At 40.8% G+C, this 27163-nt stretch overlaps 1 protein-coding gene across 4 annotated transcripts; it reads left to right on the top strand.

The window, feature by feature from the left end:
- Nucleotides 1-232: 232 nt before the first annotated feature.
- dpf3 (D4, zinc and double PHD fingers, family 3) lies at nt 233-26727 on the top strand. 4 transcript variants are annotated; one of them, XM_042219106.1, is made up of 12 exons: nt 233-336; nt 10740-10900; nt 13248-13355; nt 16192-16325; nt 16715-16810; nt 17057-17129; nt 17529-17570; nt 18403-18540; nt 18674-18802; nt 23292-23404; nt 23711-23792; nt 23935-26727. In XM_042219106.1, the coding sequence occupies exons 1-12, from the start codon at nt 305-307 to the stop codon at nt 24000-24002; spliced, it is 1176 nt and encodes a 391-aa protein (XP_042075040.1). In that variant the 5' UTR covers nt 233-304; the 3' UTR covers nt 24003-26727. The 4 variants fall into 4 exon arrangements, 2 of the variants coding, with proteins under 2 accessions (XP_042075040.1, XP_042075041.1); XR_006054202.1 differs by lacking the exon at nt 23935-26727 and having other exon boundaries at nt 21030-23404; XR_006054203.1 differs by lacking the exons at nt 23711-23792; nt 23935-26727 and adding an exon at nt 21030-21700.
- The last annotated feature ends 436 nt before the right edge of the window (nt 26728-27163 follow it).

Here is a 27163-nt window from a genome sequence, read left to right as displayed (position 1 = left end):
AAAAATAAAACATTAGAAGTGAGACTGTAATAGTATCCCATGCTACATAGCATTCATGTTGTGGTTTTCACTGATAAGGCTAAATCAAGTTAATTTCATGGTGTTATTACAATCTGGGGTCTGGGGCATTCATTTTGACAGATTTATCTGAAGCCACGCCTAAAGTCCTGATGCTGGTGTTGTATTGGCAGGGAGCACAGCGCACAGGACCGCATTGGCTGTTTTTTTCTTCTTTTTTCTTTTTTTCATAAGGGTCCCAAACTACACCGAGATTTGGAATATTACGTTATAGTCCTACAGGAAGATGGCGACTGTCATTCATAATCCTTTGAAATCGTAAGTACATTTCTTTTTTGTTATTATTATTTTAACGAAATTACTGCATCGTGTAAGATGAATGTAACGAGCTATTATGACTGTATGGGGATTACACGCGCTTTTAAATAAGTCTAACATTTAACACCTTTAGTATATACTTGGGCAGTCTCCGTATCTTCAGGTACCGTTGCCTAGTTGCTGTATTGTGCAATACGAATATAAAAGCATGCACTTATGCACGGTGTGCGAACGGAAAACATCACCAGTCCGCGCGCAAATGACTACATTCAGTTTCATTTATGCATAAAGTTGCGGACATTCCACTTTAAAAAATAAATAGAATTAAAAAAAACCCCGTCTGTCAGAAGTTTGCCTGCGCTCCTTGTCGGGGATATTTGTGTAGTTAATATAATGCAAGTACTGACACAAAGCTCCCACTGCGTGACTCGTGCTTGTCTGAGCCTGACAAACTCACGCACAGCAGGTTATTACATTAACTTTAATTTGTGTGCGTGGAGGAATAAACTGCTTAAAGCCGATCTTGGCGGTTTGAAAATGCATTTGTAGAAAAATAATGTATATGAGCATGGGTTTAAAAAAACGTTAATAGGATGTGATCCTAAGTATAGAGTAAAGATTTAGGGGATAAAACCAACTTTCATTATATCACAGAATGCATGTCCCCCCCCCGCCCTGCTGCTGGCTGACGGCAGATGTTTACCACTGGTCATGTGGAATGCGCAGTGTTTGACAGTTTCTTGTGCAAGAGGCAAGTGTTTTATTAATTTGAACGGAATGCTGCTGCGGGTCCCTTAAAATAGATTCTGAAATGATGCTCTTATTTTGTAGAGCTCTTTATTGTTGTTGTTTTTGTTGTTGTTGACAACCAGAAACATGTCATACATGGTTACTGTGTGGAGGAGGGGGGGACTTAATGCTTCTGTGTTGTACCGAAACAGATTAGGCTGTAGGGAATGAAGGTATATGTGTTTGCTTTTGTGTGCATGTAGAGCAGCAGATTAGAGAGCGTCCCAGTATTTCAGTGTTTCGCTGGGTCCATCTGTTAACGGAGGTACACGTAAAAAAAAAAAAAAAAAAAAGACAGGCTGATGCTGGGGCAGAGGGAGGGAGGGAGTCCCATCTGCCCTTTGCATGCAGCAGGGCTTTCTCAGATAGACACCCCCCACCAATCTAATATCTGCAAAAAAGGGAAAGCGATATGCATATGGACACAGGACCCCACCTACCACAACAGACATACTAGTATAAGCTCAGAGCAAAATATGAGAGGCAACTGTAATGAAAAGTGTATGTGAAGTGTAATGTGTTGGAATGTAAGACCCAATATCAAGTAACATGTGAGTTACAACCTTGGGAAGTAAAGTCGCAGTCTACGTTTTAGACAGAGTCTACTGTGTTTGAAACAAAAGGCCTTACTTCTGAGTCGTACTCAGGATGTGGCACGTTAATAATGCGCGCTCAGTGAGGACGTGGTAATAATCTAGCCTGCTCTCTTGTCAGTGCCCAGCTCTGACAGATGAATTATAACCATAAGGAACATGGCAGTAAATATGTCTGGCTTTGTGGACTCGCTCGCTCATGTTTAGCAATGCATATTTTCCTCGACTGACTCAAATTCTCATTTTCAAAAAGACTTTTGGTAATTGAATCCTGGGAGGCCGGGTGGGATAATGAGAAGCCGACATGAGAAGTATTCAAATAAGCGCTGCGATTCATATGCAGAGATGTGCATATCGCGCCTGTTACCTTCTTTCATTAGAGTTGGATTTGTAAATAAAAACCAAAGAGCTCAGGTGGGATGTGGATTGGTTGTGTTTGCACAAGGATTGAGAGAACTTGAACTGAGATTAGAGGAAATGTAAGAGAGATGTAGGGTTGTCAGTGTGTTTGGGGTCGTGGATTTTTATTGTGGGTTTTTTTTTTTTTTTTTTTTGCATGTTTGCGTAGACGTGCGCCCCTCCCCCAGTTCTTGTGAGAGGGAGCGTGAGTGAGTGATGGAGGTGGGTGGAGGGGTGTCTGTCTGGCTGCATTTAGTCCTGCTGCATACATTTATACTACACTCTGAGCGCTGGGTTGAACCCTGGCCTTTGTCTATCTGAGCTCAGGGAATGGGAATAGAATGGTTTCCAGGCACAGACAATTAAATGGACAGGAACATTTTTTTTAAATGGAAACCTCCAAGCAGTGATCAATGCTTTTTCTTTTTTTTCCATGTTCTGCACATGGAAACATTTTTCTCTCTCTATGGGTATATGTGAGACTTTGGAGAGCTGAGAGATAAGCATGTGGTATCCTTTACAATACAAAATAGAATCTTTTATGTTGGACAAACATTTTATCCTCCACATTTCCTCCAGTAATGCTCATGCTGAGTTGAAATGACGTATGGGTCAAGCCATGTCTACACCTTCCACTCCTTCACCTCTCCTGACTTCTGGTGTCTCTGGTCCTCCACCCATCCCTCAGCAAAACAACAGCAAGAGCATCTAATTCAGGGTTTCCCCCCTTCTGCAACACCCTTTCCTCTTCAGCTGTTTGCCCTGCCTCTCTCCTTCTTCCCTCCACCTCAGACTGCACTTTGCACCTTTCCCTTTTATTCCCTTTGTGTGTCTGTTTGCGTACAGGCAGGAGTGTGTGTGTGTGTGTGTGCATGAATGTGCTTGTGTGTACGGTCATTTGTGTGTTTGGGAGAAAAATGAGTGTGACAGGATTTGAAAGGGAACACGTGTGCCCCAGGACATATCGAATCCCCACCCTGTGCCCCGCCACCCCCTTTCCCTCCCATTCTGCCTCCTTGGCCCCTCCTCCACCGTCTCCCTTCTCTATGCTTCACACTGCTCGACCTACAAAGTGCCACACAAAGAAGCCGATCAGTACCCACATGCTGTTGCCCCGCTTCACACATCCCCCTAGGGCTCCTACTTACTCCTATACTGGATTTGATCTCCTCTGACCATCTTTTGCTCAATATGTGGTTAACCTCCAGCATTCCCTAATGCTATTAACTTTCCTTCGAGATGCTGTGTATATGTTGTACTGTCCAGCACAGTCTATTAGAAAGATGCATCTGTGTAATGTTACAGAGATCATCCTAATTACTGTATTGTGAAAGCGTTGCCCATACAGCTTTCCATTACCTCTGACTTGCGTCCAGGCACACAACATTTAAACAGTTCTGCATGTTTCAGGGCTCCACCTCTAAAGTATTTGACACAGTCTCTTTTGCAGGATTGTTCAGTTTTCCTGTAACTCAAGACTTTTATCTATTGAACTGCAAATGCCACAACTGTACTGTACTGTGAAGTGGAAAAAATATTTCAGAAAACATGCCATACTGTTATAGTCCATGACATAAGTCATCATTTAATTACCAATCAGTGAATATATTGCTCCAATACAGTACAGAAGCTGCTAATTTAAACTATAATTAACAAAAAACAACAATAAAAACAAAAATTGCATGCCATGGTCTGTATTGATGAACCGCTTATACTACTATATGTGAATAACAGCATTGGGTCACCTGTACACGACACCTGCTTGACCATGGAAAGCCTGCCGTGAAGCTACCAGTGCACAGTTTTTGTGTTGATGTTAATGTCAGATAAGGTCTGAAACTCTGAATTTACTGAGTGAGCAGATTGTTGGTAACTTATGAGCCTCATCAGTCGATGACCTCGCTCTGTAACATTACATCAGGGGTCGGCAACCTTTCTGATGATGAGTGCCATCTAAAACTGCCTCAGAAGTCAATGTGCCATATGATTGCATTAGCAATAAATTTAATAACGCTCTATATTAACAGTTACAGACTATATAGAACAACTTTATAGAATTATATTTGTTCGCAGATGTTTGCAGCTATCAGCAAATAGTTATCAGCTATTTTGAAACAAAAAAAAAGACACTTTTTTATCCATAACAAGAATTCAAATGAACTGTAAAACAGAAAATGCAAATGCTATTTATGGTCTCCTCACAACAATGATAAGAAAAATAACATGTGTATCTCTGTTAATACAGAGACACACATGTTAATGTGATCTATCCTCTCCCACTCAGAGGCACAGGTCCCCGAGTGTCCAGCATTCAGACGGCTACCTGAGGACACTCTTCGTGTGAGAGAAAATCTGCTCACACAGATATGTAGAGCCAAATACTGTCAATAAGGCCTCTGTAATTTTCTAAAGACAGCTAAACTTGTCAGGTAGTGGTGTCCAGCAGGTGAAAATGCAAGCTCCATGAACACGCACAGCTGTGGATTCCAGTATTGTTGTATGATTTCTATACATTTTACGTCAGATAAAAACTTTGGTTGTAAGATTCAGATAATTATTTAATAAAAGCCAGACACTTTAAATGAGAATAAGAAAGAAAAGTATTTCTTTGTGCCCCACTTTCCCTGTTTATGCCCTACCTGGAGCCCTGGCAAAACTTTTCTAGACCCGCCCCTGCACAATTACCAGCTGTCAGCTAAATAGAAAAGGATCCTGGTGTTATTTGTCTCTCAGAAACAGTTCATAACTTCCCTTCAACTCATTCATGTCACCTAAAAGGTAAACCTGTTTCTCCATCACCTGTTCAGCTCTGATGATTCAGTAAGGACAGCTCCTGGTTTCATCTTCATGTTTCCCTCTCACCACATATCCAAACCGATATCATGACCAGAAGCTTTACGGCTGTGGCTCCAACAAACATCTACTGATACTAGAAATTAATATTAAATCAATTCTAACAACAGCTGATCAAGCTTAAACATGCTGCTGAAAAGACACAGAATAACTCCAGCTTTGTGTCTTTTCTTTCATTCTAGCTGAAGTCCAGGACAAACTGTGTTCCTTTTCAGCTCAATACGAAATGCGTAATATTTTCTCTGAATATGTGACGATTCTGTTTTTTACAGGACGGTTGGCAACTCTACTAACTAACCTTATGAATAAAATAAAGTTCACTATCAGTAACATCATAGCACCCACCCAGCTATATAGAAACTCCGTCATGCTAGCTAGCACACAGTACGAGTTATAGTAACTGACTGTAAAGTCAGCACAACGAAAATAAACTACACCTAAACTTGGTGTATATCTGACCCAGATAGACTGCAGGTCATAACTTCTTACCCAAAGTTCAGTTCACCTGACACTCGGACCGGTGGCCGCCTCGGGTCTCTCCTCCTCCTGCCTCCCCTTTCCCCTCATCCACTTGCTGGCCTGTGTGGGAGCTGCGCCATAGCCACCACCAAACAACTGAGTTATTTTTACACACCGGCCAGCATCTGGCCAATCCACCACCTTTCATTGTTTATACCATTACCGTTACATCTTGCATACCGGCCAAATGCCCGATGGCCAGTCCAGCTTGTGCCATCAGTTAACCCTTGGCGTGCCAGCTGTGGCAGGCGTGCCCAGGGTTGCCGACCCCTGCTTTACATGGTCTGCCACTTCATGCTGTGGTTGAGTTGCTGTGTTCCTTAACACTTCCACTTTGCAATGTTACATGCTACTACAGCACCACGCTCAGATTCAGTAAACTCTTTATTCTTTCAGTAATGTTTGTGGATAGGTGTGTGATTTTATACCTGTGGCAACTGGACTGAAAATGCCAGAAATCAAAGATTAAAAGGTGTAGCCCAATACTTTTGTCCATATAGTGTGTACTAAAAACCTGGCCTTGATGGCCTTGATGACTGATATCCGCCCAGTTTATAAACTAGTGTGATAAAGAGCTGCCTACATCTCAAAATTCCAAATAACTGTAGTGAAAGAGCAACAGTTTAATCTGCTATGCATTCACACCTGCAAACATGCCTGCTCCCAGACACACAAACGCTCCGTCCAAAAGCAGGCTCAGACAGTTTAATATGCTGTAATTAGGGTCTCATTTTGTGGTTAAGAATTGGAACTATATTAGTTGGTGCTTGCTGGAGTTCACCTACAAAAAGCATTTTTGCATGTTAGCAGATGTAATAATTTCTCATATTTGTGTTCAGAAGAAAATCAGCCCATTAATTTTACCATCCATTTTCTTCCACCTGTCCAAAACAGAATTACGGGAAGGGGGCCTATCCCAGCTGTCATAGGGCAAGAGGTGGGGTACACCCTGGACAGACTGTCAGTCTATGGCACATGACACTTTTCTTATTTTATGTGACCATTCATAATGTCGTTTTGTGAGTTTATTTATTTCGAAAAATTGTTAAACTAAGCACTAAAGTGCTTTTAACTTTTACAAGCCAGTATAACTCACCCTTGTTAAATTAATGCAACTTAACAATTAAGCTTAAAGTTGAATCAGATGACCCTGAACCATCCCGTAGTTATGCTGCAGGGGCATAGGCCTAGGCTGTTGGGGGCTTCCCATGATGCATTGAGCACTTCTTCTTCGCTTATCTGTTTTCACTCTCTGTGTGTTTATATACCACTACTGCATTTAATCATTAGTTATTATTAAACTCTTGCTCTGTTTCTCATAGTGTGTCTTTTGTCCTGTCTCTCTGCTGTCTTCTCTTTCCCCTCACCACCAAGTGGTCGCAGCAGATGGTTGCCCATCCCTGAGCCATGAGTTTCTTCCTGTTAAAAGGGAGTTTTTCCTTCTCGCTGTCACCAAGTGCTTCCTCATAGGTGGTCGTGTGATTGTTGAGGGTTCTTTCTAATATTTTAGGGTCTTTACCTTACAATATAAAGCGCCTTGAGGTGATTATTGTTATGAATTGGCACCATATAAATAAAATAGAATAGAATTTATTTTTTCAAGTCAACAGGTTTGGATAATAAGTAAAGGCAGTTTATCACACATGGGAACGAAAGTGTTAAATGTTCACATTTGAGAACACAGGTCTAAATTTTGGGGGCCAATTTTTTTTCTTTTTGTGTTAAAAATGCAAAGACTATTAAAAACAAAGCAAATAATCGGCTGTGAGATACAGTAGCACATTATAGCAAACTGAGATGGGATCGAAACACCAAGAAAACAGAGAGTCTTGAGAGATTAACACAAATGTGAAGAGACGGATGACAGTGATTTATTTTGCTGTTGATGAGTTCTTTCAGTGGCTAAATATTCAATTCACCGAGGAGGAAGAGAAAGTGACAGATACGAGTAAGACTGATGAAGAGAAATGACAGGAGATATCCAAACACAAAGGCTGATTAATGGAGCCTCCACTCCCCTTGGCTAAGGACTGAGTACCACATTAAATATTCATAACGTTCATTAGCCCTTTTTGGACTTCCTTCTCTAGCATGTGTGCGTGTGAGACCCTGTTTGCTCGCCTTGAGCTGAATGCAAATGAAATTAGCCCCTCAACTGTTCAATGATGTCTCCCTTTAACTGTGATACATCATTAATGGGTACCTGTGAGGGCAATAGCCCCTGATGTCCAAACACAGAACAAAGGATGGGATTGAAATGTTCTTTACCTCTGTAAGCTTTTACCGATCGACCTACCTGCGCCTATAGGTATAGAATGAAATAGTGATCCAAGACCAATGAAACCTATACTGACTGTTGTATACACAGCTCTTTTGTGCCAGCATGGAATGAGCTGAAACAGTCGTAGTGGTGCACACAGACACAAAAACACACTTAACAACTGCAGATTCCATCAGTATCCAGGAAGCTGGTGTCCAAGAGGAATGCGTTCCCTGACATGCAAAACTCGCCTTACATAAGCTCCATCACTGCACTCAGCCATACAGTTAACTCACGGTTGGAGCACAGAGCAATTGAGGATAGTCAAATCAAGTTTGGGTAGGAATGTCTCAGGACACGCAAGCCGCAGACAGAAGTCTCGGAGGCATCCTCATACACTATTTACTCTCACGTAATGAATACAACACACAGACAAATGCACAGCGGGCAAACGAGCTGTGCACGAACACTCACTTACGTAAGAGTTTATGAAGCCGCCCGGGGAGGTTATGCAGACGCTTTGTTGTCGGAAACGGGACAGAAACGTACAGGCAATATGGGATGACACGGGGGAGGGAAAAAAATGAGGGAGGAAGGATGAGGAGAAATACCCGTAGGCACACACACACACACACACACACACACACACACACACACACACACACACACACACACACACACACACACACACAATTCAATCTAGCCAACTGATAGTGACAGCAGAGATAACACTTTACCTCTGGGAACATGAGTTATGTGACAGGAAGTCTCTTCTGGAGATTTGGATTTGAGTGGATCACTGTGACTGCTGGTCTCATACTGTAAAAACACGTGTCACAAAAAGCACCAGCTGCATCCCTCATTTCTGGAGGTCTCTGCACAAAACCCTTAGTCAACATGAAGAGAATTATTCCTGATATAAACGAATTCCAGTCCACAGTCACCAGCAGATTTGAGTTAGAGAAATCTATAACACAAACAGCAGTTTGACTTATATTTGTGGACTTATGGGTATCACTTGTTGGACTGTTTATTGCCTGGTAGCAATCTTGGAGTTTCTGCTGGTTGCCTGTTTCTGAAAGGAGCTGCTTCTCTCTGACATTAATCCAAAGTCATTTTTGTGGATTAGATTAAATATACTTTTGATAACAATTCATTCTCTTTCAGTGCGCCCCAGGGTGGCTGTGGCTACAATGTAGCTTGCCATCACCAGTGTGTGAATGGGTGGATGACTGGATGTGTAAAGCGCTTTGGGGTCCTTAGGGATTAGTAAAGCGCTATACAAATACAGGCCATTTTACAATTCACAGACAAGACAGTGAGCTTTGATGGGATTTCAGTGGCATTTCTGCAATTATCATTCCTTAATAACACAAATAACTAGAGTTAAATGTGATGATTTACCTGAAGTGCGTGTGTCAGGCAGTGCTGTGCATCCAGATATAGGACACAACAGTCCTTTGTATGTTTCCAGACATGTGATATGTTTTCCACTAGGACTTTTTGCCTCCCATAAAAAGCCATTTCTGTTACTGCATTTACATTCTACAAAACTATACCCTCTAAAGTTAATTGTTGGACCAAATTTTGAGAGCCAAAAAGGTCACCAAGCAATTAAAGGTACAGATTTGCATGATTCCTTCTACACTGTGACGTGTGGTCAAACCCAGTAAAGAGGGTTCTGGGTTTAGACGAGCCTTTGTTCTCCCTGCAGATGCAACATGTGGGGAGTAAAACAAGGAAAACATCCTTGTCCATATGCACCAGTATAGCCAAAGTTGAGGTTCACATTTAACAAATATGAAAAACATGCAGCTGCCATTTGTCCTACACATGTCCGATTGTTCAGTTTTCTCTCTTCCTATTCCTATTTATGTCCTCTTTGCTCTTACAAAGTAGGCACCCCCTTCTTACTTCTTATGTGACACTCACCCCCTCTTTTCCTTCATCTTATGCATGCACTACCTGGTTCACGCTCCACTGCTAGTCACTCCACTTCTTACCCTTCTCCCTTCCCACTATCCATCCCTCCTTCCTTCACCCTCTGCACCCTCCATCTCCAAACACTGCACATCTTTGTGAGATTCAGTGTGACCAGAGAGCTGGTCTTTGTCCAGCTTGGCATTCTTTACATATCTGTGCACAGTATCCACAGACCGCCCGTCTTAGCTTGGCCAGTCAGAGAGACGGGTGATAGGCAGCCAGATAGACTATGATATGTAAATAAACAGAAAAACTGACGCTGTTCTGCTGCTTTCGATATGTTCCAGCCTAGCAACAGAAAGTCCTTGTGGCATTATGGAAAACAACCTCCTTGACACTAATTATGCTGCATTGGATTAAATGATCAGGGATTTCATGCTAAACAGAAAAGTCTCTTTTACATGTGTCTCATTTAAGAAAGACTTAATCATTAAGGGAAGCAAATAAATCTTGGTTTGTTCTCTCTGACTCTAATGATCTTAGCTGCAAAAATCTTGCTGTGAGACTGGGACTGTGTAGGTTATTGATGGTTCACATCCGGATTTGTATCCTCTTATCAGTCGATGCACATCTGTTTATAGCACATCTGTTGTGTGGACTTCATTGTGGCACACTTAAGTCATCTACAAATTTGACAGCATGAAACATTTCATCTCTTAATCATTTCCTGTTATATTTGTCCTCACTGTTCTAATGCCAATCACTTTCAGTTCAGCTGCCTTTATGCCGTAAAGCCAGAACAAGTTTTTGTATTATACTAACACCCAGCTGATATCCAATTTATACTAGTGGCGTTAAAGATCCACAAATGTTAGCATTTAGTTAATAAGATATAAACAGTTGTTGTGAGTGACTCAGTAGCCACATATAATGCATTTAATTCAGATGTTGAATGAATGGGGCAGTTGATGTAGAAGTTAATGCTAACAAACCTGATGGATTACACTGGAATCAAAGCTGTGTGTGCCTGTTTTCCTAATATGTTCTTCGTGTTTCTCTGTGGACAGGCTTGGCGACCAGTTCTACAAGGAGGCCATCGAACACTGTAGGAACTACAATGCCCGACTCTGTGCAGAGCGCAGCGTGCGCATGCCTTTCTTGGACTCACAAACCGGTGTGGCACAGAACAACTGTTACATCTGGATGGAAAAGCACCAACGTCAGCCAGGTGAGAAGCACCGCAAAGGTTGAAAAATGTAGCAAAAGTTATTCATTCATTAAGTCTGCATTTGGAGATATCTGCATTTTTTTTTTGCTTCAGGAAGATGATTGATGTCACTCTCGTTTAAAAATTCAACATAAGGCTACAGCTACTGGCTGCAGCACTTAATGCAAACAGTAGTAAAAATGTAAACTTCTAATCTGTACTGCCACTAGTGTGGATTTTTTTACTCACTAAATATGTCATATGTAAAGACCTGATCAGGCTCTATTCATGAATGTGTTCATGAATAGAGCCCCAAAAAATAAAAATCATTCTTGAGTAGGTGCACCATTTAACTCACTGGGTTAAACAAATAACCCATATGCCATGAGGCTAACACAGCAGCCCAGATTTGAAACCGCCCCAGGCCATTTGGTGCATGTCTTCCTCTTACTAAAATAAATCAACTAAAAAAAAATCTTGAATAAAGTACCTGGGCTATGGTTATACCTCTATAGCTACATGTTGGCAGATATTAGAGCCCAACCAATTTATCAATGAGCCAATATTTTCGGCTGATATTAGCCTTGGTCTGATCTATCAGTACTGACATTTTTACCATCTGATAAATGAATACTTCAAAAAGTGAACAGACAGGAGAAACAGCTTTTTATTTTGCATAGTTTGTCCAGAGGGCGCTCTGCAACATCCCTATCAGGCTCTCAGCAGACTGGGCAGAGTCACATTTCCCTAACAAATGTTAAGGAAATCTGTTCTTGTTTTGTGTGTCTGAAAGAAAAAAAAATATCGACCAACATATCAGATTATTGGATTTTTAAATCACTAAATATCAGCATTAGTATTCGTCTTAAAAATCCTGTATCATCGGTGTCTAGGAGATATTACATATCAACTAACTGAACTTCATCAAATCTTGTGAGTGTAGTTTATGCTTTGTGTGACATGGCACACTATGTTTATAATAAACCTTTTTTTGGCCAATAAAGCTACAGTAACTCTTTTTGGAGCTGAAAGAACTTAAACTAAAAAAAAAAGACTTTAAAAAGAACCACATTATTTGTTTGCTTTTGGGATCTGAATTATGATTTTGGCCAGAAAGAAGTTACTTTCTCAGATTTAAGAAAAGAAGGAAGAACAGCTCCCTTGACTTGACTATGAATATACAAACAGTCAGTCTACAACTCACTCACCGATACAGTATATCTGCTAACAAAAGTCAAAAGTCTGAATTACTGCTGGATTAATTTTTTGGCCAGAAACAATCACTCCTCAGGGAATATTGAAATGAGCCTGCCAGGAAACCAGTGCAGACTCCAGGAAATGACTGTGAAATATAGCATGTTAATTTGCAAGCTTTACAAGTTCTGGTAGGTGAATTTAGAGCTGGGCTAGCTATTAGCTTTTGCCTTCCAGTTTTTACGCTAAGCTAAGATGAACAGCCTCATGCTGGAGCTTCATCTTCACTGCACAGGCATGAGAGTGGTATCAATCTTCTTGCCCAACTCGCTGCAGGAAAGTTAATAAACATATATCAGAAAACACTGATAAATATGAATTAATGGATTTCCTCCATGAGTAAAAAACGTCTGCCAGCTCATCTTTTGTATATTCCCCGAGTTACTGTTCGCTGATTTATCCTTAAGCAGTTAGAATGCATTGTGCACATCTGGTTCTTCTGTAAAGGCAAAGGGAACAATCTGCTATTTACTGGGAGCTGGACACAAATAGCCTGCTCTCCATCTTGTATGCAAAGCCCTTCAGGCCACACCCTATACTTTGTGGCAGACCTAAGTCACATTATATGCATTTATTCTAGGTTTATCCCTCCCCCTCCATCTCTTGATTTTTATTCACCGCTCATGCAGACTTAAAACCCCTGTTTTTCATCTCTCCCTCCTACGTGGCTATTGGTGGAATACGATTAGGGTTTGAGAGCAAACAGCATTTGACTGGAAAAAAGTAAAACTGCATCTTCTCAACATTAGCATACTGGTGTATCTTTTGGTACTTCTCAGATAAATGTCATTAAAAGTCTTCAAAGAGCTGCAATTTTAGCTTGCGAGTGATACATAGTCTCTAGAATTTGATCACAAGAGCTGGACCCCTCTGAATATATGGGGTAGTGCCTGAGCACTACTGAAATCATATTGCAACATATTAAGTGTCAGGAAAGACCAGGCCTCTGTGTGCATTACTGTGTTTGTGTGTTGCAGAGCTCAATGCAAGGTTTGTTAAAATAGTATGCTTGCCAGTGGTTGTTAAAATTCTTCCTGTGTGCCTGTGTGACTCTCTGTGTGTACATATATATGGATACATATGTGTGTGTGTGTGTATGTGTGTGTGTTTCCAGGCCAGGCAGCAGGACAGATGTATACCTACCCCGCTCGTTGCTGGAGAAAGAAGAGGCGACTCCACCCTCCCCTGGATCCCCAGCTCCGCCTGTGTGAGCTTCGACTAGGTGAGACAAACAGCACAGCCATGCAGTGAAAGTCAAGACCCACAGTTACGCAACGGAGCCTACTTTAATGCATTTTATTTTATTTATTCATGCCGTCACATAAATACATCTGTTTTATTTGTGGCCTCTGTGCTGCTGGGTATCTGCATGTAGCTATTGCGCACGCTTGCTGTCTGGCCATCTGGCTCGGGTTAGCTTGTCTCTCCTACCAGGTCTCCAGGTTCATTTTCTCCCTGGAATCAATGCCGCCTCTCTCTCTGTTCTGTGGCTATAGGCGCACATATGCATAGGCACACAAATACCCCCCCCCCAACACACACACACACACACACACACGACTCTTGCTGCCCGTTGCACCACAGAAGCACCCTAACTGGGCCTCTATAATCATTTGTCCATGAGGCATAACAATGTAAGTGAGTCCTATGAGGTGGAAGTGTGTTCTCTCTTATGAGTGTGTGCATCCATGCATGCATACAGAGTGTGTGTTATAACGGGTGGGTTAGGATTTTAGCAAAAGGAATGCCCCCAGGAACCTGTGAAGGAGGGGAATGAAGGCAAGTCTTTGTTTCTGCTTTTCTACTCTATTGTTTCCCCTCTCGCTGTCTTCCAGATGCAATCTAATACTCTGGAGCTTTCCGCTAAGAATGACTTGCTTTGCTTTCAAGATGAGGACAGAGAGTCCTTCTGATGAGGAAAAAAAACAATAAGAAAAAAACAAAAAAACAAAAGCTACAGCTAACCAGCTCATCAACCAACAAGCTTGCATAAAAACAGAAGAAATTAGAGAAGGTAACACTGTAGTTAAAGAGGCATGCAAAACTTTCGGACGCCGAGAGTAGAAGTGCAGAATTCTTGTCTTTTGTTTTTGAGATATCCTATTGTGTAGTTTGGACCAGATGTCTATCATAACAAAACAGAAGAATGTGAATTCTCCCCTCGTGGGCTTTTGCAAAATGCTTTATGTTTATTTAATGCTTGCTGAGCAGAGAGGTTTGTCTCTGTGAATACACAGAAGCCATGCCACATATGAATTCCTTGTTCTTGTAGAGTTTCGCTTTTCCTTTTTCACGTCCCAGCTCATGTTAGGGTTTCAGGAACCATTTTTCTGTCCTCTCAACTAGTCTTCTATATAGCAGGTTAAAACAAAACACATGAGATCTGTGTAGGAGCAGCAGAAGCCAAGATATCCTGACTGTGAAGTCACTATCAAAATCTCACAAAGAAACTCAGCAGCATCTTTCATCGGGCCCACTTCTTTCAAACATCCAGAAACCTCTTTCTGTCACCTATTTTGATCGTCCAGAGGGAAAAAAAGGTGTTGTGCAACTGCTTTCACAGGCTGAAGATGAGTAAACTGGACTTTACATGTGAAATTATTGATGCACACCTAAGAATTTAAATCCAGGCAACTTGTGCATGCATGTATTAAATGAGGCAATGTGTTCTTTAGCCCCAAAAAAGAAGGTAAAGACACGAATAAAGGACAATCTAGAGGAGGAAAGTGGGTTTCATGTACAGGAAGGAGGTTGTCAAAAGAGACCAAAGTAAAGGACAACGTGTATGTGCTGGGGAGGGGAGGCAGAGTGGTGGTTGAATGAAGAAAACACAGAGGCAGTGCAAGCACAAAGTCATAGCATACAGAAAGACAAATGAGAGGAGCAGGAAGAGGAGGAGGGAAGACGCAGAGGTACAGAAGCTCTGTATTCAATAAGTGTCTTACATCCTCAGCAGCTGTGCTCGCTCCCTGCTTTTCTTATCATAGCCTTAGTTTCATTCGGCTCTCATCCTGGTATTAGAGATGAAAGGAGAGGACAAAGAGGCAGGGCTGCTGCAGCAAGTTCGTCTCTGTGGAAATGAACAGAGCAAAAGCAGGAACGATGAAGGAGATTAGATAGGGGGAGAAATAAAGAAGAATGAGATATATGAGAAATATTACAGGCTTAAAAGCAGTGAGTGTTTTTTAAAAATATATGTATTTGGCTAATTTCCTTCCCATAGCACGCTTGTCTTATCTTTTATTGATGTTGGATCTGGTAGCCTGCTTTTCATTATTCCCAAAGCTCCCTCCTTCCTCATAAAACCTCGTCCACCCCGATGATAATCATTAAACTCTGTCACCTACCATCTGTGCTAAATTACCACAACTGCACCTCACATAATAAAACGATAAATAAAATAAATGGACTAGACGACCTGTTAACGAATGACTTTGAGGCATTTAGGCAAAATGTAACTAAATACACGTGTAAGTAACCACAGAGCTTCTTTCTTCTTTCTTCTTCCTCTGTATTTATAGGAAGATATATTTACTTTTAAATGCCGTCACTCTATTTTTCTTTAATATCATCATTATATGATTTTATCTTACCAGCGGCAGCCTGGAGAGCACAGGCCGACATGAGCTGCATGGCTCACAGGCGACTTCTTATGGTGGAATATATGTTTTCAGTTTAGTAGCTTAATCTAGCATACTGCAATAAAAAATGTTTTTACATTTTTTACAGATAGATTTGAGCATCACTGTGGTTCTGTCAGGAGATTTATACTGTACAGTTGTACTTGTAAGTGTCGAGAAGCACGAGGTGCAGTGTGAAAGGATGCATTCACATAAGAGCTTTACTTATAGCAGCCTTACACCCCAAGTGCTCCTTTCTGCCTGACCACAGGTTAACAGCTTTTAGCCACTTTAGTACGAAATGCCGGGATGAAAAAGTGGGATTAAAACACACAGGTTGATGCACACTTGCCTTGCTATACACAGACACATACACATGCCACCTCAAGTGGTCTTTGTTTCCTTTTTGTCATTCCCTCCTTCGCCTTCTCTCTTCAGAAGCAGAACTGGCTCCAAAGCATGAGGGGGCACCGGGGGAGGCCACAGCCCTGGAGGCCCTACTAAGGGGGGACAACCTGCTGGAGAAAAAAAACAACCTCAGTAAGGAAGATGAGACATTGCTAGAAATACAGGTATGGTTAATAAGATAAGGAAGATTAGTATATGTCACCAGTAGGGGTCCCTTTAACTTCATGTATGCGTCTCATTTGACATCTTATTTGGCCAATGCCCGAAGTCCACTCTTCTCTGAGGTGCAGCCAGTGTAAATACATGGATTTTTTTTTTCAATAAATCACAGCAGCATCTCAAGTTTTGTTTCTCCACCAACTTTCCCTGAAAATTGGCCAGGTAGATTTGATGTCTTCCTGCAACAAATGACAATGAAAACCCCGTGACAAGTAAATCAAACATTAACCAGGAGAATTGTAAATATGTCTGCATCTATATATTTCCAGCTTCCTGAGACCTAATGCTACCTCTGTCTAACCCCTGTCTTTCTGTTTGCATTTGCACTCTGCAGAGAGTACTTGAGGCAGAGGAAAATGGGGATGGCTTCCATGACGATGAAGACTTTGAACTCGATACTCCGAAGAGAAAGAACAGAAACAGAGGCAAAGTGAGTGTCGAAAGCAAAAACAGGATTTATATATGACGGTGTGTGTTTTGAATTGTAATGCAATACAGAATACAATACAGAAAAATTGTCACATTAGTACAAAATCCAAATAAGTTAAGACTCAACACCACCATCAACCTGAAAGCAGAATACTTTACCAGCATTATAGGATACAGTAAGCTTTTTTTTTTACTTGTGTTGGAGGAAATAAATGGATGATCACGAGTGTCTTGTGTATCCTTTCAGAACCGAGGCTCGAGCCGCAGAAGGGCAGAACCCGTTAACATCGAGGACCAGGATAAACCTTATGTCTGTGACAGTAAGGGCAAAGAAAACTTCATTCTTTGTACATGTACCATCCTGCAATCGGTGCGATTACAGTCACTGTGTTTTCTCAGAGCAGAGATACTGTGTTCTCCTGAGATCTGGCTGTTAAGAGAAAAAACACGTGTATCAATATATATATATATATATATTTTAAAGCCCTCTCTCTGTTGCTAAGAGCAGTCCTCTGCAGCATGAAGAAAGAGTTTGCTGTTAATCCAGACCTGACCAGCATGCCACTTTCGTACTTGGACAGAATTCCTCAGTAATGGATTGCCGCGGGAATTGTGGCTAGAGATGCTGACTGAGCCTCAGACAGATGAATTTCATCCTCGTTTTTGTGTCTTGTTCTGTCTTTCCGATATTGTTTGCTTTTGTGTCTTCTCTGTTCCAGATAGATACAAACAAAAGTATAACTCAAAAAAGGCTGAAGAAGGTATCTCAATCTGTCTCCATCTTGTCTTTCTAGGAGCTTCTTGAGCTGTCTTTATGAATGGCCTTTTTGCTAGTGGGCATTTGGCGTCCTTGACTGACTGAATGCTAATGCTCTGAATATGTGCAATGCTTTAATTGCTTTAAGGTAGTCTAGGCATCCCTGTGCAAGCACTGCATGATGCTAACAGTAAACCTAATGCCTCAATGCTTGCTTGTTGCAAAGCATGCGCCAACTGATGCTTAAACACCAGCTCATCTAAGGGGTGCATGCTTAATAGGTTTCTCTATAGCTGTGTGCGATTCTTAGATAAGTGTTTGCACTGGTTTGATTTATTTCTATATATTTGAAAATAGAATTGATTGGTTAATTGTTGTTAAGGCTGAAATAGCTGGATCAATAATGCACCAGAGAGCTGTGTAATGAGAAACGTCTATAATGGCTACAAGGCCAGTGTACCCATGTAAAAAATCCTAAATGAACATGAAAATATCATAACAAGTCTAGGTCAGCGTTAAAAGTTTCAATAAACTTGCTTATAAAATACTTCTATGTATATATAGAAATATAAATAAATGAGATGATTTTTCTTTTAAGTCTTTGTCTTTCTTTTAACTTTGCTATAGTTCCACTTATTTACCTTAGGAAACATTTTCTTAGCAACAAATAGTTGTAGTTATTTTGCAGATAAAGGTTCTGCCTTACCGTCTTCCACTGACTCTCTAGGTGTTCACAGCAACTAACTTAGACCAGTGTCATACACTGATGTTTTCACCTGACAGTGTGCAGTTTTCATGGTTTTAACTTTCCTGTGATCTAAAAAAAAAATCTGTAGTGTGTGGAAAGCGCTACAAGAACCGGCCTGGCCTGAGCTACCATTACACACACACTCACCTGGCAGAGGAGGAGGGAGAAGAGGAGAAGGAACCAGAGATGGCTCCATCTTCTCCTCAGAGTTCAGAGAACCATAAACGTAAGTTGCTGGCTGGTATTTAATCATACTGATTAACGGGATATTTCCAGGTCACAAAAACTTGCACTTACTTACGAAAGCTCAGACTGAATGGAAGCTCGTGGACCATTCCCCTTATTTCTCCTGCTAACAGCTCAAAAGGGCCCTGATGGTGCTGTTATCCCCAATGACTACTGTGACTTCTGCCTGGGAGACCAGGACTCCAACAGGAAAACAGGACAAGCAGAGGAGCTGGTGTCCTGCTCTGACTGCGGACGTTCTGGTGAGTCCTCAGTTACTGGTCATAGATGGTTTATGTGAAAACCTGAGATTTTGTATTTGCCTAAGCACTAATTGATACCACAAGTGGAGCAATAGTTATATAATCCCTCCAGTAGACTTAGTAGAAAAAAGTGAATGCCATATTAGTGATTTCAGTAGGACAGCAAGAAGGCGTACTAAGAATGTGCCCATTCACTTTTCTGCCAAGAGTGACACGAAAGTATTGATACAACTCATGTGTCTGTTCATATACAGTTTGCACCATCTAAGCTTAACACTAAGTTAATGGGGACCATTTGTGCTCATGTCCAGCTGTATATTTTTATTCATTGTCTGTACTAAAGTAGCTTTGTATCATTCGCATTTCCGAATGAAAATTGTTATCATACACTGGGCCTTTATGCCACCTCTTAGTTCATCCTCTGCCTGAAACAACCCACATTATTCCTTTTACGACCATCGTTCCTTTAAGCCAACTTTCTTCCAGTTGGCTTGTGTTTTGTAACCTGAAGGTTTCAGCAACTTGTGGGAATGGCTACTGTGCTCACAGCCAGATTTGTGTGCCTGCTAATAAAGTTTCTAACGAATGTACGTAACTCTAAGAAAACTCTGTACGTATGTGACAACAACAGCTCAGTAACTGGAGTTTAACTGGCTTTCCTAGTTGTTTTCCAACTTTGTTCCCACTGACTTAAGTGGAAAGACAATAAAATGTCTCAAGTGGAAACTATTTTTTTTTATTAGTTAAGCGTAAATACTGAAGTATGAGATTTGATACCATGCATAAGGTTAGGTTTTATGTATCTATTACATGGTGTCCCTGGTGGGTGATGAGCACTTGCTTCACCCCCTGAAAGTCCCATCTGTTCCAGCTTTGCCATTACTGTCCTCCACCTGGTGTTCTTAAGCCTGCCCCCCTCTCCATAAGCTTAGGCTGCCCATGTGCTGTTACCTTGCCATGGAGGGTAGGCGTGAGCACTTGAAGCTATATTGTTGGGAGGGTTTAACCCTGGCAAGGCATGGCAAAAACAGCACATGACCCTTTGTGTTTGGGGCTAGGCATCGGCTAACACCTCCATCTCATAAAAACTCCAGCAAGTTACAGAAACTTTCATGAGAACACAGTACACTTAGGTTAGCTTAGTCCAATTTAAAAGGAACAGTTAGCCTCGTTTGGTTCAGAGATAACAAAATCTCCTTTTTGGTTTTTAAACAGATTTAAAAAACAAAACAAAATGTGAACTTTAGGTGTGCTGGTAAGATGTTGTTACCTCATGAAAGAGCCTGTAACCCCACCGCTCCTGCCCGTTCTACATTTTTATGCTAAGCTAAGCTAACTGCCCTCTAGCTGTGTGTGAGTTGTATCAATCACTTCATTGATCTCTCTTTGCAGGTAAGAATGACAGTGGAGATTTTTCGGAAATGTGTTGTCTGCTAGACTCATACTTTACTTTAAGTCTTACTACACATCTCATTTTTGTTTCTCTTTACTTCCTTTTTGTCCACGATCTTGTTCATGTGTATCTCTCGCTTTCTTGCGATGTTTATCTTTGCCACACGGATTTAAATTGTGTTTCTCTATCAGCCACAGATGTGATGCAGTTTAAAAGTTTGCATCAAATATAAAGGAATAAATTACACACATATATTTAGGAGGGAGATGAGGGGAGGTACATGTTGTTACCCAGTTTAATGTAGTCCTTCTATATTTCAGAACAAGTTCCCCAAAAATTCAAACAAATCTGTACCTTCAGGTGATAATGTAGATTTCTTTAGATGCTTTTGGTGTGCAATAAAAGCTTTCAAGTGTCTCTTCAATGGGGTTGTCAATGAGCCTTTCAGATCATAAGAACTGAGAGCCAACCACAGGAAAGAATCATACGAATTTGCAGAATCCGCCGCTTGCTTCCATCCTGCATGCTTCTCCATGTCAGCCTCGTTCATCAGTAAAGACCTCTGCCTTTAGACAACATGCTTTCACTCTTTTGTTGCTCAGTTTTCATGCATTATCCTTTGGCACATGTGGCTGCATTTTTCCCCCTTTTTTCCCCCCGTTTTGTTTCCCACACTAGCCGAAAACGGCATCTGCTGGATATCTCAGCAAAAAACCTTTGGTTGAATCATTTCAGCAAGCAAGATGTTGTCTTACTACGGTAGAGTGTGCTAGAACAGCTGGGAGACTGTGTGGCCTTGTCTGTGTTGCTCTGATGCTGATGTTTTCATGGTAGCTGGAAGAGGAGGAGCGAAGAAGGATGGGAGGAAGCGGAGCACTCTCGAAGAATTGTTCGGCAGCGCGTCAGACAGCGAGGCCTCCACGTTTCATGGCTTTGAAGATGCAGAGCTGGAAGATATTTCGTTCTCAGACAGTGATGTAGTTGCTGACAGCTAATAATGGGACAACTTGACTAGCTGAGCCTTCTGCCATTAAAGTTTTAATTGAGGGAACAATGAAAGACTCATGAGGCACATAATGGACTGCAGAAAACCACAGTGAAGACATTTCTGGAAAGTGTCTTGGAAAGGATGCAGGATATATATTCACATATGCTTCTGCTTGGGAATTTGTTTCTCATGGACACACTAATATATATATTTTTTACCATCCTCATGGATTTTTCAACAGTTGAGCCATTTTCCATTTTTCATAAACAAAAAAATAAATAAATAAAAATGTCCTTACATTTGACTTTGCTTGCATCAGATAATCAATATAACAAACTATACATCTTTGCTACATGCCACTTAAATCTGGACCAAAAACGTTGATAGCGCTGTGGACTACGGACTAAGGAATTAAAAACATGACTTTTCCATGGTAAAATGAACACGTGACATGGGGGAGGGAGGCACTTGGACTCTCAAGTCACTCCACTAGCTAAAGAGGACAGTGAGCAGCGAGGTAAGAGCCAGTCACCACTCCATTATCCATTTAAGCCAACAGGATGTCTGTTAAAAGTGTCTCAGCGGATTTCTTCTCAACTGCAATTCCTTAGAGTAATTTGTGAGGACGGCAGTAACTCAAATATCTACACAGGTCACATTCCTTGTTATTTTACCCATGAGGCTTAGAGGGATCAGTGCGATCAGTGTTTTGGGCTTCTTTCCCAGTCCAGATATATGTCAGTTCACCCTTGCATATGGCTCATTGATACCCCATTGACACCAGTGTACTTATGACTGTCCTCTCATAACTGTGATGATGTGGGCAGGCTACAAAAAACAATGTTATTAAGGCAGGCAACAAGAGGACCACTTTACATATTTCTTTTTGTGTTGTCATGGTTGTAGTTTTACCAGAAGAGGATAAAATATGTCTCGGCTGTGTTTAACTGTGCACACATGACTGCATGTGTTTTGTTTTCATGTCAAATAATCACTTGCTGTATACACTGTCAACACTGTCATAGAAGACAAAGACAGAGAAACACGCAGCCATCTGGGTGAGGAGTCAAATCCTTTTTTTGTGTGTGAACTAGATCACATTAGAGGAAATATTTCACAATGTTAGCCAAGTCAGTTTATGTATATAGCACATTTACACACAGCAGACATTGGTCAATGTGCTACACAGAGCAGAAACAACAACATGCTTTTCTATCTAACATTCATACTCTGTTGGATGCTTCGGAGAGCAACTCTGGGTTCATTATTTTGTCCAATTTGGCATGCAGACTGGAGCAGCCGGGAATCAAACCAAAAACCCTCCAATTAGTGGATGACTTGCTCTACCTGCTGAGCTACAGCCACTCCATTAACGTAGACAAACAACCAGCTAAAGTTCAGGAAGACAGGGGATTAAAGTGACCTTGAATGCGCCATGTTTGCTGGTGCCAAACATGGTGCATGGTGGGTATTTCAGAAAGTGCTGATCCACTGGGATTTTCCCACACAGCCGTCCTAGCCATCACACAAAGCATCAAACCATGAAACAGACAGATTACAACAGCAGAAGACCACACCAGGTGTTACTTCTGTCAGCTAAAAACAGGAGAGTTAGGGTAGAATTTACATGACTTTACCAAAATTGGAAAACAGAACCATTGAAAGAAACGCTGCCTGGTCTGATGAGTTGAATTCTGCTTGGACATTCAAATGGGATACTTTGGTCCCCTTAGTACAGTTGCCATCTTATTGCCAAACATGTTCATGCTTTTAAGACCACAGTGTACCCATCTACTGATCCAGAAGGATAATGTGCTGTCACAAATTGCTAATCAGTGATCGGAGTTTGTTTGAACATGACAATGAACTCACTGGCCTTCACAATCACCAGACAGATGGCCAGTGTTAAAATTAATTCAAAACACGTAACTGTTACTGGGCAAAGCTGCTAGGTGAGTCACAAAATAAGAGAATAAGAATATAAAGCTAGAAATCAGTTTAACAGATCCACTTTAAAATCACTCCAAAACAGTTTGTAAACTTTTTTTCGGCAATCCACTTCTCCTGCCCCTGCTTCCCTTTGTCTTTGTCTCATCGTCCCGACACAGGTCATCCGACATGTCTGCAGTTCACTGAGAACATGATGCAGGCCGTCAGGACATACCAGTGGCAGTGCATCGAGTGCAAGTCCTGCAGCCTCTGTGGCACCTCGGAAAATGATGTATGTATCACAGAGGAAAACCTTGTGCCAACCTTTGTGTCTCCAGAAATGTCGGCTCTCACTTTGAATTGGCTGTGAAGCTGTGGAATGACCTTTCACCAGCTTGTGTGCAGCCTATCAGAGAAATAATACATATTAAATTATCTGTGTGTAGATATAGAATTATATGGAGCCAAGTACGCAAAAAAATTTGAAAGTCTGTAAAAATTAATTAAGATTTTAATTTTATATGCAATGTGCAACCAGCAAGCCCCTGTTTTATAATGTATTGTATAAAATAATGACAGTGACTGTGTGTTCATGCAGGACCAGCTGCTGTTCTGCGATGACTGTGACAGAGGATACCACATGTACTGCCTGAAGCCACCGATGACCCAGCCTCCTGAAGGTACCGCAGCCGAAAGCCACTCTGACAGCTTTTAGTGTACATCAGTGGTGCTATATTATTATATTATATGTTTGAAAGCTGCTACAGGCAAAGTCTATATATGGAAAAGATTTCAACCTTTCCTTCTCTCCTCTCTGTACAGGAAGCTGGAGCTGTCACTTGTGTTTGGACTTGTTAAAAGACAAGGCCTCAGCCTATGGAGAAGCATAAAGGACACCCTGGACATTTTTTAAAGCACATGTAAACACAATATATATATATTTGTACAGATGCACTTACTGTTTGACATATACTTTCTCCCAGATACAACCCAACACACACACACACACACACACACAATACCCACAGATACACACTCCAGTGCATTAGCAGGCTCAGGGCTTAGTTTCCCGTGTGAGGCTCAGAGATCCTCTACCTCTCATAAAGCCAAGCAACACTCACAGATGCAAATGCCATACGCCATCTTAAGCGTAAGTCAGCTAACAGCAGATCTGCTGTTCCCTCGTTTCTCTACCTCACCTCTCAGCAGACAGCAAAAAGCCAAAGCAAGATTGATAATGGCCAATACGGTGTAGAACATGTGCATGTGAAGTACACGTTTATTTTAACTGCATTTCTGCATGTTTTCCCCCCTGATTTGGATTTATTTGAGTATGATTTGGAAGGTGTTTCTCCTAAAGTATTTGCTGAAGCTGCATCACTTCCTTCCCTTGTAGCTTAAGTTCTCCAGTGGGGGAACCTTGAGTGAGTTTGACTAATGTTTGTTTAGATTTCTCCTTCCAGCTCTACTCCTCTGCTATGTTTAGACTTTACAGTGACATTCCCACTTTACATCTGGACAGACTCAGTATTAGTTATGCCATCTTTCACAGGTTTTGTCAAGCTTGGTGAAATTTATATCCTGCGTTAAGAGGAAATGGGGCGATAAAACAGCCTCCACTATCATTCCCTTTGGAGCGTAGTGACTTTATAGCCACGTCTGTTTTTCTGTATTCGTTCAGTTACCAGGATACTGTGGTGCTCAGTAGGACACCTTACTAATGGTGAAATACTTTAAAAAGTAGAATTAAAAAATTATTCATCTAAATTTCATCTGTAAATCTGTGGTTCCCAAACCTTTTCTATCACCTACTTCCCAGCCAAATTATAGACTGATTGCATTTTATTAAATAAATACCTGAAATTTCTCATTAAAAATACAACTTTACGTCTTCAGTGAGCTAAGAATACAACTTTATACTTTATTTGAGTGACATGTCAGTGAGCCAGAGCTACAGGTTTTCTTCTCAGTAAATTTTGACGTTAACCTGAATATCATTAGCCTTGCTAGCATCATAGCGCACTTTTGTTCTTTAAACAATTCCTTATTAATCCTTCTGTTTTTTATAGTTAATTTGAAGGGAACGCTTGCAGTGGTAGATTCACATATCACAGTTTAAACAATTTATTTTCCTACACTTTTGCTGAATATGGTTTTTGTCTGAAAAAATAACTTCACTAGCAGCTGCTGCTAGCCAGCTATTTCATGCTAACTCCATGAGTTGATTGAACGTTTTAAGCTATTCAGCAGACTCATTTTAAAAGAAAAAACACCAAAAAAAGGGTTTAATCAATACCATCATGCCTACAAAGCCACAACTAAAACGCTGAAGCTAAGCTATCAATTCATTTTGACATAGAAGGTAAATGGATATGTTACTAATGACAATAATGAACATCTTCTATTTAGGAGCAAGGCTTAATTAAAAATGATTTCTGTGAAAAAGGTTCAATAACTAGCATTGTGATTTTAACCTCTAACCATACATCATATCTTTAATTGGAGATTGATTATAACTCTTCATCAGACAGCAATCCAATCCATTTCTTATTATACTCAAGTCTTTCAGTGTTGCCTGTCCGGTTAAGTGCTTAGAAGTCCAATGCTGTCAGCAGTAAGTAGTTGCTCTTTCTAAGCTTTGATGGAACAGCCTTTATTTTTTGAAAAATGTTCAGCTTTTATTGTTTCACTCTACACTACCCATACATACACAGGTATTTTGATAAACACAGCCTTTTCTATGCATTTTGACCTGTCGTCCAAGGCACTGAAAATGGGAGCTTCGTCCAGGGTGAAGATTTTCAAAAAGTCACGTTTCTTAGTTTTTTCCCAGATCTTGTCCACTCTTATCATCTTTTTTTTTATATCAGACTTTGCTTTCTGCTAGTTTTTTTAGGCTCCATATTGTCTAACATTTCTATAAGGTCATGTTTATACCATCACGTGTTGCTTTGGCAGCATGCTCTTTCATTTGGGTGAAGACATCTTTCAAAATGAACATCCATATAGAGGGCCTTTCCAACAGTTTGGGAACCACTCGTGTAAATTTTCCAATGCAACGTGTTTACAATGAAACCTTCATACATTATTATCTCTCAAGGAAGCAGCATATACTGTTGTGTCCTGTGTTTTGTATGCAGTTAAAAAGTGCTGCATTTGTACAGCTGTGTGAATAAGGTTAATGTTTACTTGGTTCCATGTTAGACTGAGCACTAAAATCTGTGAAAACTGTTTATATTATGAAAAAAAGTTGACTCTCAAAAACGAAACACCTCAAGAGAAGAAATGAGAAAAAGAGAAAATGATCTTCAAAGTACACAAAGTGTGCTTCTCCTGACAGGATATCACATTTTGCATTTGTGTTTTGTGTTATTATGTGTTTGTATTTGATGACACGTTTCCACTGACAATCATGAGGTAGCATAGACACATTATTAACACACTGAGGGTTTCACTGTGCTTTTCTCTGGTGAGTTTTCAATATCATTTGCGTCTTCCTTACACAAATGTCATGTACGGTGTTTTTGGGTGGGGAAGAGGGGGTGATGCCATCAACTACAGTGATCCAAATGTGTGATGTTTTGTTAAAATAAATGTTTCATTATTGTGTTAAAATAAAGAGCTTGATTCTTGTTTGCTTGTATATTAAGCATATAATGAAAATAGCCCGGTCAGTAGCAGACATGTTTCCACTTTCTCCTGTGGGAATACTCTCTCATTCCAGTGAACTGTTTTACATAAACTGACAATTAGACATTGAAGTACTAGCCAAGATGACTGTGTCTAATATGAATATGTCCTCCCCATCACATACTGCTGCTTTCCTGTCTCTCACCCTCTGTGTATGAATACTCTACGGTGAGCAGTGACAGAAGAATAAACTCATTTTCCAGTAGTATCAAATGAATGTTCACCTTATGAAAGCACTTTCCACTCTCATCAAAGATTATATTATATAGATAGATAGTCATATATTATAGATCCGTATAGTCATTGCTAGAAATCTTACTTGGTAGTCTTACTTTACATTTTTTTACCACTAGGTACCAGT

The sequence above is a fragment of the Haplochromis burtoni genome, unplaced genomic scaffold, assembly GCF_018398535.1.
Source record: "Haplochromis burtoni strain Fernald_Lab_line unplaced genomic scaffold, NCSU_Asbu1 Contig_28, whole genome shotgun sequence".
Lineage (NCBI taxonomy): Eukaryota > Metazoa > Chordata > Actinopteri > Cichliformes > Cichlidae > Haplochromis > Haplochromis burtoni.
The sequence above is the reverse complement of the archived record's forward strand: the minus strand, read 5'-3'. Positions and strand labels throughout refer to the sequence as shown.